This window comes from Dicentrarchus labrax, unplaced genomic scaffold (genome assembly GCF_905237075.1).
Source record: "Dicentrarchus labrax unplaced genomic scaffold, dlabrax2021, whole genome shotgun sequence".
Taxonomy (NCBI): Eukaryota; Metazoa; Chordata; class Actinopteri; family Moronidae; genus Dicentrarchus; species Dicentrarchus labrax.
The window spans coordinates 9,937,497-9,951,499 of record NW_026136720.1 but is presented as its reverse complement, the minus strand read 5'-3'; the positions used below and the strand labels follow the sequence as shown (position 1 = coordinate 9,951,499).

General features: G+C 40.4%; 1 protein-coding gene across 11 annotated transcripts in view; it reads right to left on the bottom strand.

Moving 5' to 3' along the window:
- LOC127352904 (membrane-associated guanylate kinase, WW and PDZ domain-containing protein 2-like) overlaps positions 1–14,003 on the bottom strand; it is an 85,657-nt gene that overhangs the window by 23,157 nt on the left and 48,497 nt on the right. For 10 of the 11 annotated variants that reach the window (XM_051381739.1, XM_051381747.1, XM_051381737.1 and 7 more), the window contains 5 exons: positions 12,658–12,895; positions 11,884–11,963; positions 3,349–3,406; positions 1,835–1,956; positions 1,005–1,187 (listed from right to left, as the gene is read on the bottom strand). In XM_051381739.1, coding sequence (XP_051237699.1) covers positions 1,005–1,187; positions 1,835–1,956; positions 3,349–3,406; positions 11,884–11,963; positions 12,658–12,895 — 681 coding nt within the window. The remainder of the gene's footprint in view (positions 1–1,004; positions 1,188–1,834; positions 1,957–3,348; positions 3,407–11,883; positions 11,964–12,657; positions 12,896–14,003) is intronic. The other variant, XM_051381740.1, reaches the window with a different exon arrangement.

Here is a 14,003-nt window from a genome sequence, read left to right as displayed (position 1 = left end):
ATAATGTTAAAGTGCACTGACAGAGGACAGAGATTGTGCTGAGAGGAACCTGAAGTCCTTGTCAGGGAGAAACAGTGCTACAGGCACAAATATAGGACACCCCAAATATGCCACCGAAGGCCAGTGATGTCCTCTGTTAAGATGAACTGATATTTCAGGGGATGTGGAACCCTCTACCACCAAGTTATTCATTTCTAAGATGTGCTTCAACAGTTCTTGGAGCATCACTTAAATTTTCTTCACATCATTGTGATATCATTTATTTATTATACAGCTTAGAACAATTTCATAAACGGTGCTTGAGTGTGTGAAGATTCAAAAACTGTAGCACTCAGACAAAAGGTGGAAAAAGAGGCATGAGGCAGGCCCATGTCCCAAACCTCAGGTTTGAATGAACAAAGATATTTTTGTGTTGTGCCTCCTTTTGTATGTTGTATATTGGGGGAAAAAATCTTTTCTATAGGACATCAGGTCCCCAAAATATCACCCAGTGATTTATTACTGCTTTCTTTGTCAGTCCCTAGAACCACACAATCAAGATTTGGTGAAACTGAGGCTGCACAAACAATCGTGGATTACAACTAACTAAAGCAATAGTGCTTATGCTTAAATGTTATGAGTTGGCACACAGAGAGGCACCAGTCTAACTTTTGATGCCAAAATTACACTGCAGGCCCAAATTTACTGCATACTTACACTCTACTGCACTCCTCTGGCCTTTTAGGTACAACAGGTGTTGATAGAAATTACCCCACAGACAGGTAAAAACCTGCTCGAATGAAATTGAAACTCTGCCAGCAAAAAGTCTTCGCAGTTGATCTGCTTTGGCAGGAAATTAAGGACTGTAATGTTGAGGTGTCAGAATAATGAGGCCGTGCTTAAGAATTCCTATAAACACAGTATTACGGTATCAGCAGTGACAGCAGTGACAGCTTGTAGTTTGTTTAAACCTCAATTTATTTCTCAACCAGTTGTCAAAATTCTGTGTTGGTACACATAATTACCTGTGTCCATCTTGCCGTCCTGAGCGGCGGGTCCGTCTGGTATTACGCTCTTAACTTGCAGGAACTCGTCGGGCTCGTCGCCTCCTATAATCGTGAAGCCAAATCCCATGTTGCTCTTCTGGAGGGCTGTCGACAGGAAGGTGCCCTTCAGCTGGGTCGGATCCCTCGTAAACAATGGCTTCTCTGCAGAGAAAGAAGGTTTTTGAAGTGTCATATTTTAGATATCCTTGATATTTAGAAACCTTATTTTGTTTGCTTTATTGTTTTTGCTTGAAATTTAATTTTGTCATGATTCAGTGCTCAAAGAACCGATTGCAAGTTTTTTCCTGAATACAAAAGCACCAATAAAAGATGTGCCTTAATTCTTGATAAGATGACTCATTGGACATATGCAGTTTTCACTCAGATAAAGCGGTACATTATGTACTGGTCTAGTATTGTCCTTATACGCGTGCCTGGATTAGTCCACTAGGGGCCTCAGGGCGAGCATGTTCTCTGTCCCCCGTACTGCCAGCAAGCTCCATTCGACCCTGTACACTGTGACACTGTGCATCTGCCCTGTCAAATACTCATAAAACTGCACATTCTTTTAGATGGAGTAAGAGAACAATTAATTTTCAGTATAAAATATTTCTGTGCAACTGGGGGAATTTACAATTAATTTTAAAAAATCTCTCAGCACACAAATTTCACCGCCAAGGCCACGTGCCGTGAATATCCTTTCTGCAGTCCTTAAATTTTTTATATTTGCGCAATTCTGTAGAGTATGTCAGCATGTTTTGATGTAAGTACAGCACATATTGTACTGTACTGTAGTATTCCATGTGTACCTCTGAATATAGTGGGCAGCGGTAGAGCAGAGAGTCCCTGGCTCTGCATCTGCCTCTGCTGCTCCAGCCGTCTCTTGGCTTCCAGGACCGGGTTCTCAAACTGAGTCCTGCGATTAATGTGACTGAAAATATAATGGATCATTACAAGTAATGGAAAAGGGGTCATTCTAAGCCTAAAGCCAAAACAAAAACTCCATATTATGAAGATAGTTTCAGTAAAATGTACTTTAGAACAATAAGTAACAGTGATAATTCAGAGCAATGTTGCCTTTTGGTGTGTTAGAGGTCCAGTGTGTAACATTTAGGAGGCTCTATTGGCAGAAATGGAATATAATATTCATAGGTATGTTTTTATTAGTGTATTATCACCTGAAAATAAGAATCATTATGTTTTTGTTAACTTAAAATGAGCCATTTTTGTCTACAGGTCGCCCTCCATGGAGCCCCTGAGTAGGCCAGAAGGGACAAACCAAACACAGGCTCTAGATGGGGGCATTCGAGTTTGTCGCGTGTTTTGCAGTCACTGTAAAAAGAAGAGGGTGAAATGATGCCAGATGCCACTAAATCCTACACACTGGATGTTTAAATGATTGATTATTTTAAAAAAAGTTTCAGCGAAGAGTTATAAACATCTGGCAAAGACCCAGACCTTTATCCTTCAACAGCTAATGTTTCTGCTGGATGTATTATTTATATTATAACATGATAGCTATAAAATCTTCATAAGCTGATAAGTCAGGGATAGTTGTTGCCTCAATCTGCCTCAATTTAACACACTAGTGTTGAAGTGGATCCAGACAGTGTTAGCCTACATCTAATGTTGGCTAGTTTAAATTAATTTAAATACATAATATTCTATGATGCCTTGTATATAAAATGTTACTCCCAAAGTGGGAAAAAAAACAACAACTACAAAATAGAAATAATAAGCTGCAAGATCCCAAAACTGTCCTTTTTTAGACCTTTTTCCATCAACAGGGAACCGGCTCCGTTCTGGTTGGTGCACCTAGTTTTGAACCTTTCGGAGCATCAACAAATTGGTTCAGAACCAGAAAAGTTGGTTCTCAGCTGAAACCAAAAAGTAGTTTTCCTTCCTTTCCATTCTACATCACTGATTACAACAGTTCTGCTCAAATCTGGTGGGAACTGGGAACATGTAGCTCATTTGTTTGGTTTTTACCAATAACCACAGTTCAAAACTAGGTGCACGAACTGGGATGGAGCCGGTCCCCTGTTGGTGGAAAAGGGGAAAAAACACCATCAGTAACTGTTCTTTAACCGCCGCTTACAGCTAAGTTGGGTTGAACAAGAACCACATTTTATTTTATGCAGTATTCTCCAGATATTCCATACAGATGAACACTTCACTCTAACTGTTCAGTCAGACGAGCAGTAAGACATAAAAAATAAATGAGAATTTAGTCATTTATAATTCACAATGAGGCGCTGTTAACCATGCATTTCCTGTTTTACTACAGAGCAGCTGAGTTAACCAAGTCAACAGGGAGACTTACTCTACATAGTAGCTGCCATAGATGGGGTCATCTATCTTCTCCCAGCCATAGGGCAGCTCTGAGAGGAAGGAGAAGAACAGAGGAGGGAAATGAAGTCAGTTTATGCTGAGAGCAGAAGAAGGAACGTAGACACTAAAATTGAACCACTGAGGGGAGACAACATGAATCTCGGGGCTCACAGCTAGACGCTCCCAAAGTGTTCCTTTAATAGACAGACAACACTTCGATCTGCTGCGGTGGCTTCATGGAGACATGAATCACAACACAGACATCAATACAAAGCAGGGCGGGAAGAAAAGAACATTTAAATTGTCTGACACGTCTCATCCCGCCTTCTCTTTCTTTCATTCTCTTCCTTTTGTCGTGTTCACAAATCCTCCAAGGCCGAATACCTTCGCCATACTACTTCTTGTTTGTCTCTTTTCTTATTTCATCCACCCACTCGTTTCCGCCTTGGATTGCCTCCATGGCTGTTGTGTTAATTGTATCCTGCTCTCCCTCCTCTGGTTCTCTGTTCCCTCCTCACTTCATCCATCTCTTTGTTGATTTAGCTCTCCCCTCTCCATTGTAAAAGAACTGGGTCAAGACGCAGCTAAAATTCCTGTACTCTATGACCTATTCTTCTATTTTCACAGACATACACCATATACCGTGCACTATAATGAGCTCCCTCCGACGGTGTAGACACCATCGGTTTTCGGCTCTAAAACTCAGCTCTAACTGAGGCATGAGGAACACAAGAAGGGGACTGACCTCGCACTATAAGGTTCAGCTAACATAAAAATACACACACAGTCCATCAGCCCAAGCTGTTAGCCTCCCACTCGGATATATACTAATACAGAGCTTGTAATTAGCATTCAGCAGCAAATGTTCTTGAAAGGTTGATCTTCCTCCCTCATATTAATTCATCCTCATGTCTTGTATTAAAGAGTCTAATTCATGAAATTCATGACTGTGTCCGTAGGTGGGCATTTTCTACTGGGAAATAAAGCAAACCTCATGAAAGCAGAGTACTAGTGTCGTACAGATCGAAAAAGATCACACACACACACAGACACACACAAAGAACTGACAACCTTGGTGGTAGAGGAGGAGGTCTAGGTGAGGCGATACTGAACAAATACTAGTATTCGAGTACTTGCCGATAGGAAGTACCAATAAGAGTTCTTAATAATACCATTACAGTTCAAACGGTGACATTTATTTTCATCAGATGTTCCTCACTTTCTATTTAAATGTTGCTAATGTTGTCGTAAAAGTTGTTTAAAATATCTCCACACTGCTGACATTGCTTGTCCTCCGCCTGCCTGCTCAACTAACGAGAGGTTACGGAAAATTCACGCTGCCGTATGGTGGCAGGTGGGAACAGGAGTTTAAGGAAGTTTATGTGTGATATGCAATGACTTGCACAGGTCAATAACTAATGATGTCTTGGCAACGCCACAACCAATGGCAACGCTTCAAGGGCTTGGCATCCAACCTCAACACCAATAAATAATTGAGTGCATGGACAGATTTATAGTCTTATTTACTTCTGGGATTGTCATTGTTTTTTAAGTTAGTCTGACTGATATAACACATTTCTTCCTCTGAATGAACTTTATGCATACATTTAACCACCCACACCAACACTCCCCTCCAACTCCTCTGGGCAAATACAATACAATGTACTAGTAAAGAAAAAAAAAAGAATAACATATCGTCTCATTCCTATTTCAGTTCCTGATTTAAATATAAATGATTTAACACAGGAACATTTTAGACTATTTTAGTTGTGCGTTTTTGGTGTTTAAATAAAATTTCATATTTGAGAACTTTGGCTTCTTCGTCTGGAAAAGACAAACATGTAACAATTAAATTTTTTTATTTAGTAGGAAGGAATCAATTAATTTAGTTGTTAAAGTATTCTGGGAAAGAACTATTAATAATTTGGTATTAATAAGATGGAAAATAAGAACATCCTTGAAACAAAAGCATCATTTATAAAAATGATGATTAATTCACAATTAATTTATCATAGGAAACCTTATTCTATATATAGACATTTTATTGGGGAGTTAAACCCCCTCGAGATGAACCATCTTGTTTCAAGGGGGTCTGTACAAATATACAGAGAATAAAATACATTATACAAAACAACACAGATACACTCACACATACACAGACAACAGCTCTCCCACACCCACCACATTCTTAATATATGTTTAATTACATGTTTGCCTGTAGACAATTGTTACATTTACGTATATCCTGATGACCTGTTGTGAACTAAAATACTCCATTTAATTTAAATTTCATTGATTGGAAGTGTTCCTATAGAGCAATTTTAACTTAAAACTAGTAGAAAATTCCAGTTATTGACCAGGAAACTTCTTGGAAATTAGCAAAAGTACAAAAAAATGTTTAAACAATACGCAGCCCATAACATTATAGGCCCGTCTCAAGTCTTTTGGGATTCAGAGTCACTCACTGATGCACACACACACACACACAAATACAAACACACACACACACACACACACAAATCCCCAGCTCTATTATTTTTACAATTATTTGGTCTGCGTGACACTGATACTGTGGCATCATCCCCTCACGCTGTAATGTAATTATGAACAGATTTGTGATCTTGATATCAATAATCCGTCTGTGAATGTGTGTGTGTGCGAGGGTGTGTGTGTGTGTGTGTGTGAGGGTGTGTGTTCTGGCTGGCGAGCATGCTGACTGTGCAGCCCAAGGTGAAAGGGGTGCACGCTGCAATTATCTTCGCTCTGCTTTACTGTTTGCTCAAACCGCCTGCGCTGCACTGCCATTACCTCGAACGAACCTTCTCGTCCTCGAGGCGGAAAAGTCAGATGGATTCACACTTCAAACCACCTTAAATTCCCTCCCACCCTGTCCATGAGCCACCTTAAATGTCGGCCTAACTCATCCACTAGTCGCTTGCCCTCCCCCTAAAGTGAAAGGGAGACAGTTTCCATGGAAACCACCAGTGGAAGTCTTTTTTTTTTTTCCTCGCCTGAGCTGAGGGCTCTGTCTTGTCTCTATTTCCTGCCACTGAAAATACAGAGAGAGAGAGAGAGAGAGAGAGAGAGAGAGAGAGAGAGAGAGAGAGAGTGAGTGTGTGTGTGTTTGTGTTTTTATGTATTCATATGAGTCTGTATTTGCAGTGTGTGTGTGTGTGTGTGTGTGTGTGTGTTAGATGGCTGAACTGTGTTTGCATGTCTGAATGAGTGAAACCGTCATCTTCTCTGACACTAAATCAAACACCACATCATGTGTCTGTGTATAATATGAGCACCGAGGGGCTTGCTTGTGTGTTCGGATGCTTGTTTATGTGTAACTGTACGAGTGTCTCTCTTGACATGAAGTCTAATTGTGATTCCTCTGCATTAGATGAGTCATCTTCCCTCTCACACAAAGACTCCCTGACCAACAGGCAGCCAACAACAGATACAATGAACTCATCTGACTCACAGAAATGAAAAAAAAAAAAATACATTAATCATGAACTCAAGAATAAACTCAAACTCAAAAAAAACTATTTTGATAAAAAAAAACTTGATACTAGAACTAATATTTATGCAGAGCTGCAAGTAATGTTTTAATTTCATTATAAATTCACCAGTCAATTATTTTCTTAATTAATTAATAAATGTTCTGTGTAAATTGTCAGAAAACAGCTAAAAAGCATCACAATTTACTAAAGCCCAAAAAGACATATTTAAAATGCTTGTTTTAGTCCAAACCCTAATTATAGTTAATTTAGTACTAATAAAACCGGCAAACTATTCACAGGAGAATAAATGAATTGTCAGGATATTATTGTAGCAGCTCTAAGAGGCTGTGCTACATGCTAACATGCTCACATAACAATGCTAATGTGTTAATGTTTAGCAGGTATAATGTTTACAATCTTCACCATGTAGATGTAGAGAGCATACGTAGGAAATGAAAAGCAACAACTATCGAGACAGAAGCAAAGAGTGAGAGTAAAAGGGTGAGAAAAACAGAGACAGAGACAGGGTCCAGGTCCAGACATGACTGAGTGTTATACCAGTGATGTAACCCAGAGGTAACATTTTAACACAAGTCCGTCACTGTCTGACAGTCGATGGATGTGCGTCAACTCTCCTCATATCATGCAAACCTCTCTCCATCTCCATTTGACGCGCTCTTGCTCTTTTCAAAAAGAAACACTGGCAGAGTATCCCCTCTGCTCATCATCGGTTTCTCTAATTCCATCATTTCTCATATTTCTTTCTCCATATTGTCTCATTTCCTTAATTCTTTATTCTCTATATTTCTCTCTTTTGCCGTTAGTTACAGACAGTGCTTCGACATTGTGACATCGGCTTCAGTGAGAATTCCTGCCTCTAAATGAGCTTGAGTGGCATATTTTCGTCAACAGCACTGAGATTACTTTGAAAACTGGCACTGGGATGGAGTGCGTATCAAAGCCAGAATTGAAACCAACACTTGCCATGATTTTGAAGCTTGTCCCGCTCTGTTCTTGCCTCTTATGAGCGAGAGGGGAGATATGGGCTTGCGTTACGTAACACAAGACTTGTCTGACAAAAAGACTGCAAGCTAGCCAGATCTGTGGTGACAAGCTTTTGAACGCTGGGAGTCAGCCTCAGCATGTAGACACACAATACACATAAAAAAGTTGCACACAAAAACACATCAACAAAATAAAGTTTCTACTCAAATTCACCTAAAAAACGCAGCATGGGAGCGAGGGTAAAGGGAATAGTGAATGAAGATATGAAATGCTAAAGGAAAAGTGGAGCAAAAAGACCACACATGCATGAGATGGAGCCAATGGAAAGGGAATACGAGGAGGGAAGATGCAAAAACAGCACTGATGAAAGAACGTCTGAATGTCTGTCTGCTTCCTGCCGGAGGCTTTGAGACTTAGGGAAATCCTTCAGGCAGATGGGCAGTTAAAAACAGCACCACCTCTTCCTGCTGTTTCCTCCCAACATTTATTGTTTTCTTCACTCGCCTCGCAGATTCTGACATCCTCGCTTCCATGCATACTTCATCATTCAAAAACTACACGTCCATTAATGTGAGCGGAAAAAAATTGTGTACCTTTAAGCTGTTATTTGGCGCACAGCAAGCGTGCAAAATGTGTAAACACCAGAAAACAGGCAGTAAAGCACATAAGAAAGAGCTACAGACACCATAGTGATTATTAAAAGAAAACAATAACAGGGTGAGTAATGTAATGAGCAGCATGCTGGGTTATATCATTTTGCCATCCATGTGGCAACTGAGCTGTTTGTGCTGAAAAAGAACATTTCCTGGAAACTAAAGCTCTGGAAGGCATCAATTCGAAGGTGCTGCGAGAGGATGTGATGTGTCATCCAGGACCCTCACAAAAACGTTCTGCTAACAGCCTTTGATTCAAAATCCTCTGCCAGTGGTGATCGCTTAAGCATTAACTTTCTTTAAACGCTGATTCCCCAAAGACAGAAGCAGGCACGCCAAAAGAGAAAAAGTCCATAGGCAACTTCACAGTTAGATAAACTGAAAACAAATAGACAAAAAGAAAGAAAGAAAGAAGACAGAAGTAAAGACAGAGGGCCATTTAGGGATGTAAATTTCACAAACATGGCTGGTAGCTACTTCCTCTTTCTCTCTGTGATCACATATTAAATGATTTAATATGGCTTGATGAATTGCAGAATACAGGTACTGTCATTGACGTATCTCACTTTCTTTAGACAGGAAGACTAGACTAAAGTGTGATGTAGGGTATCAAAATTCTAACTGGCTAATGCTGCATTCACATGGATTCAGGCAGACGGCAGACGGCAAACTGGGCCCGTTTCATTTTGCCGTGCTGCCAGGCTGCTGTCCGTCTACCGTCTGCCTGAATCCATGTGACCGCAGCAGAAGTAAGACATTTTAGTTTAAACATTTTAAAGAGAGCAGAAGTGAAAAGGCAACTTACAGGTTCTGTAAAAAAAAAAAAAAAAAATTCACAATCACTTGTAATAAGACAAATAAAATGAAACCTAGGAACATAACCTTACTCAGCATATGTCACATGGTTCACTCTTCAGACAGGGATTATAAATTAAAAAACAAGATTTTACTGATATTCATTCAATATTTTATTGTTTATGAATTATTATAATGAATATATATATATATATAATTAAAAGGCTAAGACCCATGTGATATCTATATATCTATCACAGTCACTGGTTGACATTTCTGCCCTTTTCCTCACTGAGTTGTGTAAGTCTATTGTTTTAAAAGCTATAAACACAAAAGGGATCACAGACAGAAGCAGAAACAACATCAAGTTGTTACATTAATTAAAACAAAAAGTAAGTGATCACAGAGCGTCACAGTCGACAGAAACTTGGCGTCTGAACGTTGTTGGCGTTGGTGAAAACTCATCTGTGCTCTGCCAAGACGAAGCTGAAGTGCATCAGCCATGCTTGTGAAAAGGGTTTGTGAATTGACAACAGTAGTGTCTCTGAGTATGTGTGTGTGTGTGTGTGTGTGTGTGTGTGTGTGTGTGTGTGTGTGTGTGTATAGAGGGAGAGTGAGAGAGAGAGAGAGAGTGAGAATCAGTTTGTGCAGAGCTGAGCGCTGTTATTAAAATTCCTGTCACAGTTTGGCCCTTTACTGGGCAGAGGAAGAGGGGGAGAGATGGAGAACGAAGGTGGGAGAGGAAAAAAAGAGAGGGGAGGAAAATTGACGAGAGGGGGATTGAAAGGGGAGAGAGAGAGAGAGGGGGAGACGTGAGGTGAAGGAGTGTAGAGGAGAGAATAGAGGAGGGAGAAAATTGAAGAGATGGAGAACAGAGAGAGAGAGGCAGAGAAGGTATTGATTCAGATCTTGCTCTGGTGAATCACATCACAACCTAATTCGCTGACCAAAGGCTGTGACAGCAGCTGGGATGTAAGATCACCTCATTGTTATATATCTGATCACACTGAATCACCACAGGAACTCTATTTAGTTCACATGACAGACATCAGAACTGGACTAGATGCAAAAATAAATCACTGTTCTTAGTTTTTAGCCTCTGAAATTTCATTTGTGGTCAGTTTTCACACAACTCGTCTTCCTCTGATTCAAACTGCTTGAGAAAAAACACTTAACAAGGCTGGTGCCACTCCAGAGTGTATTTTCTTGTCAGCAAATCCCATAAAAAGACCAGAATGAACAATTTAATTATCCAAATAGGAGGTAGTACTGTTTCTCTATCGTAATCCTGACACAGCATACTCCTCTCTGCCAAAGACCACCCTCCAAAAACTATTAAAAACAAATAAATGAGCGGCTCAGTCCCACATACACCATCTTACTACTGTAGATACTCATTAGAACAACTTAGACCCTGTTAGAGGGCCAACAAGATAAATTTGAGGGGTCATGAGATGATGATCAGGTTAGAAATAAAAACAAAAACTATTTCAGCTCCACAAAAAATGTATATATTTTTTAGAATACTGTACTGTTGTCTTTTTTTTGTTGATTTTTCTCCTCAGTCCTCTACAATTATTTAAGATCAACAATCTGAGAGACGAAAATCACAACAGGCAAAATGAGAGAACATAAGTAGACGTTGCTTCTTTTCAAGCGGTCACAAACTAAAGAGGTTGCAAACCAATGCACCAGAGTACCACATGTCTATTAACTCACAGCTGAAAATAGTCTCCAACAAAAGCTATTTTCTCCTATCGGAGTAAAAAAAGTGCCTAGCTTTTTTGGGGGAAATTAATTAGCATTTTTAAAATAAAACGATATATTTGTGATTAATTTTTAAAGATTAATGTGTTTAGTAGGATAAATGAACATGCAGTTTGACTCTAAAAGCAGGGTAGAAAGTACTGAGACAGACTAACACACTGCTGATTTGGGTCTATTTATGAGACCTCATTACAACTAGACAAATATCTAATGTCAGCATTATCCGTAAACACAGTAGAAAAGGTCTCTGGCACATCTTAATAGTTAGAGCTTATTAATAAGGTGTAACAACTACTGTTTTGACATAAAGATTCTCTTCATCAGAGTAAGAGGAGGCATGTGCCCAGCTAATAGCTGTCTCTTATAGAATATATAGGTTGTAGATTTTGCTAGATATTTTTTAAAATTACTAGATATGTGGTTATGAAGTATAAAAAGGGATATTGGGTGATGGGATACATTCTTCGCTGTACATTTGTTTCTATACACGATTCTACGCTAATGATCAGTGACAAATCTAAGAAGGTACATTTATTTGTCAAGTTTATTCTTCCTGAATTTCAGAAACCCCCCTTTACATGTGAGTACCCCTCCTAAAACCTGCAGAGAACGATGAGACCAGCAGCAGACTAACCAACATCTCCAACAACAGAGGATTTTTGTGCTCTTTTTGTCGAGGAGGGAAAACACTCTGGAAGAGTGAGTCAGGAACAGACAAACGGCAAGAAATGCAGAGTGGACACACTCCCACAAACGCCCGAACTAAAGCATGACAAAACAACAGAGCAAACAGCTAAACAGGGCGTTCACACTCACCGTCTTCCCTGCATTCTTCCGGTGGCTTTGCTTTCTTTGCGAGCCGAGGATCCAGCCACGATGTAGTTTTGGTATTGTGACTGGAGAAGAAGAAAGAGACGTAAAGATGAAGGCAATAAGGAGAGGAAAGGGGCAAACAGGGGTCAGAGAGAGACTGACAGCGAGGATAAGAGAAAGAGATGAGTGCACAGTAACTCTAACGACCTGTACGTAAATGTGTGTGTGTGTGTGTGTGTGTGTGTGTGTGTGTGTGTGTGTGTGTGTGTGTGTGTGTGTGTGTGTGTGTGTGTGCAGGGGCAAAACCAAACAAGGGGATTTCCAAGGTAAACTAAATGGCCATTAATCCACTAATTAGCCCACAGCCACTAATTAGTAAGGGTGAGAGGGGAGGGCAAAAGTTTGCATGCTTTGCTTGTGTGTGTCTCTCTTTGTGTGTGTGTGTGTGTGTGTGTGTGTGTGTGTGTGTGTGTGTGTGTGTGTGTGTGTGTGTGTGTGTGTGTGTGTGTGTGTGTGTGTGTAGTGTGTTGAATAATTGATGTGACTTAATGCTGCTTATCAGACACACACAAAGTCCAGCGCTATAAAGATTACACACCCAGCCATACATAAACCATGTTTTTAAAGTTGGTGTACTTTGTGAGGTGAATTACATTGGATTTGTTTTTAAGCATTTTTATTGTGTCGTAAATATTTAACTTCCTGTAACGGCTGCAGACGTTGAGGAACATGTTGTTTGTTAAAATCTTTTTGTCGTATTTTAAAGATCTCTCTTACTCGATGAAGTAGACCTCCCCCTTCTCAGTGTAGGCCATCTCCCAGTTGTCAGGCAGAGGACCCAGCTCTTCCTCATCTGCGTCTGGAACTTTGACGGGGGACTCAGAGGGAGACTTTGGGGCCTCCTCTCCCTCGGTGGGGGAGGAGTGGGGCTCGACGGAGGCCGGGGCCTGGATAGAAGCTTCAACAGCAACCTCCCCAGAGGCATCTGTGCTCTTGTCCTCATGTTCACTGGACTCTGTGGAGCACAAACACACACAAACACACACACACACACACACACACACGCAGTTATACACTCTCATACGCTGCACGCACACACATGCAGACCTGGATGCACACTACACACACGCCATGCATGATGAGTCAGAGCCAAGCCACTGCAGAGCTATGAACCCCCAGGAGAGAGAGAGAGAGGAAAGAGAGAGAGAGAGAGAGAGAGAGAGAGAGAGAGAGAGAGAGAGAGAGAGAGAGAGAGAGAGAGATGGGGTTTGAGGACAATGAGCATGAGGAGAAAACAACATGAGGATGTCAGAAATGGAGAAACAGGGAAGGACAGAGACTTTAGGGGTCAGAGACTGAGTCAGAGATACAAGGGAAGAGTTTTAGAGTGAGGAGAAAAGCTGGTGGCATCTAAGTCAGTGGATGAGATAATAACATAATGCTATAATAATCCTGGACCTTTAATATAGGTCCACTACCAGAAAAAATACTAGAAAAAAACACATTAAAAAGTCAGACAGAGATCAAATTAAACATTTACTTATCAATTCTAATGGAAAAATATGATCCATATCTTTATACCCACACATACTACAAATCATCCGCCAATCTCACTGTTTACCAGAGCCAGTTCTTTAATTTATTCTTTCGCAGGTATAGTAAGGAAGTAATTTTGTTCAGTCATTTAAAATCAAGCAACCATTCAAAACTTCTCATTCTTGATTTCAGTCTTTCATGTGAGATTTAGAGTATTACCAGATCACAACAATGACTAAAACAACAACACAGATTGCAGAGAGATGGGAGAAGGAGGAAGAAGAAGAGGGGAGGGCAGAAGGGACAGGACCACAGACGCGAAAGAAAAAGAGAGGTCAGAAGGAAGAGGATGGTAGAGGAGAGGAAGAGAGAGGGGAGAGAGTTGGGGGTATTAATAGAAGCAAGGACAAAGGCCAGTGGCAGGAGAGCAAAGACAGCAGGGGAGACTGAGAAATGAGGGGACAGAGACAGAGGAGCTGAAGCCAAAAAATGAGACTCTGGACGGTGATAATAGCAGAGACATTAAGATGCCCTTGTGCATTCTGTTATATAAGGTTATTAGAACCTGTGCAGTTCACACTCAAGCA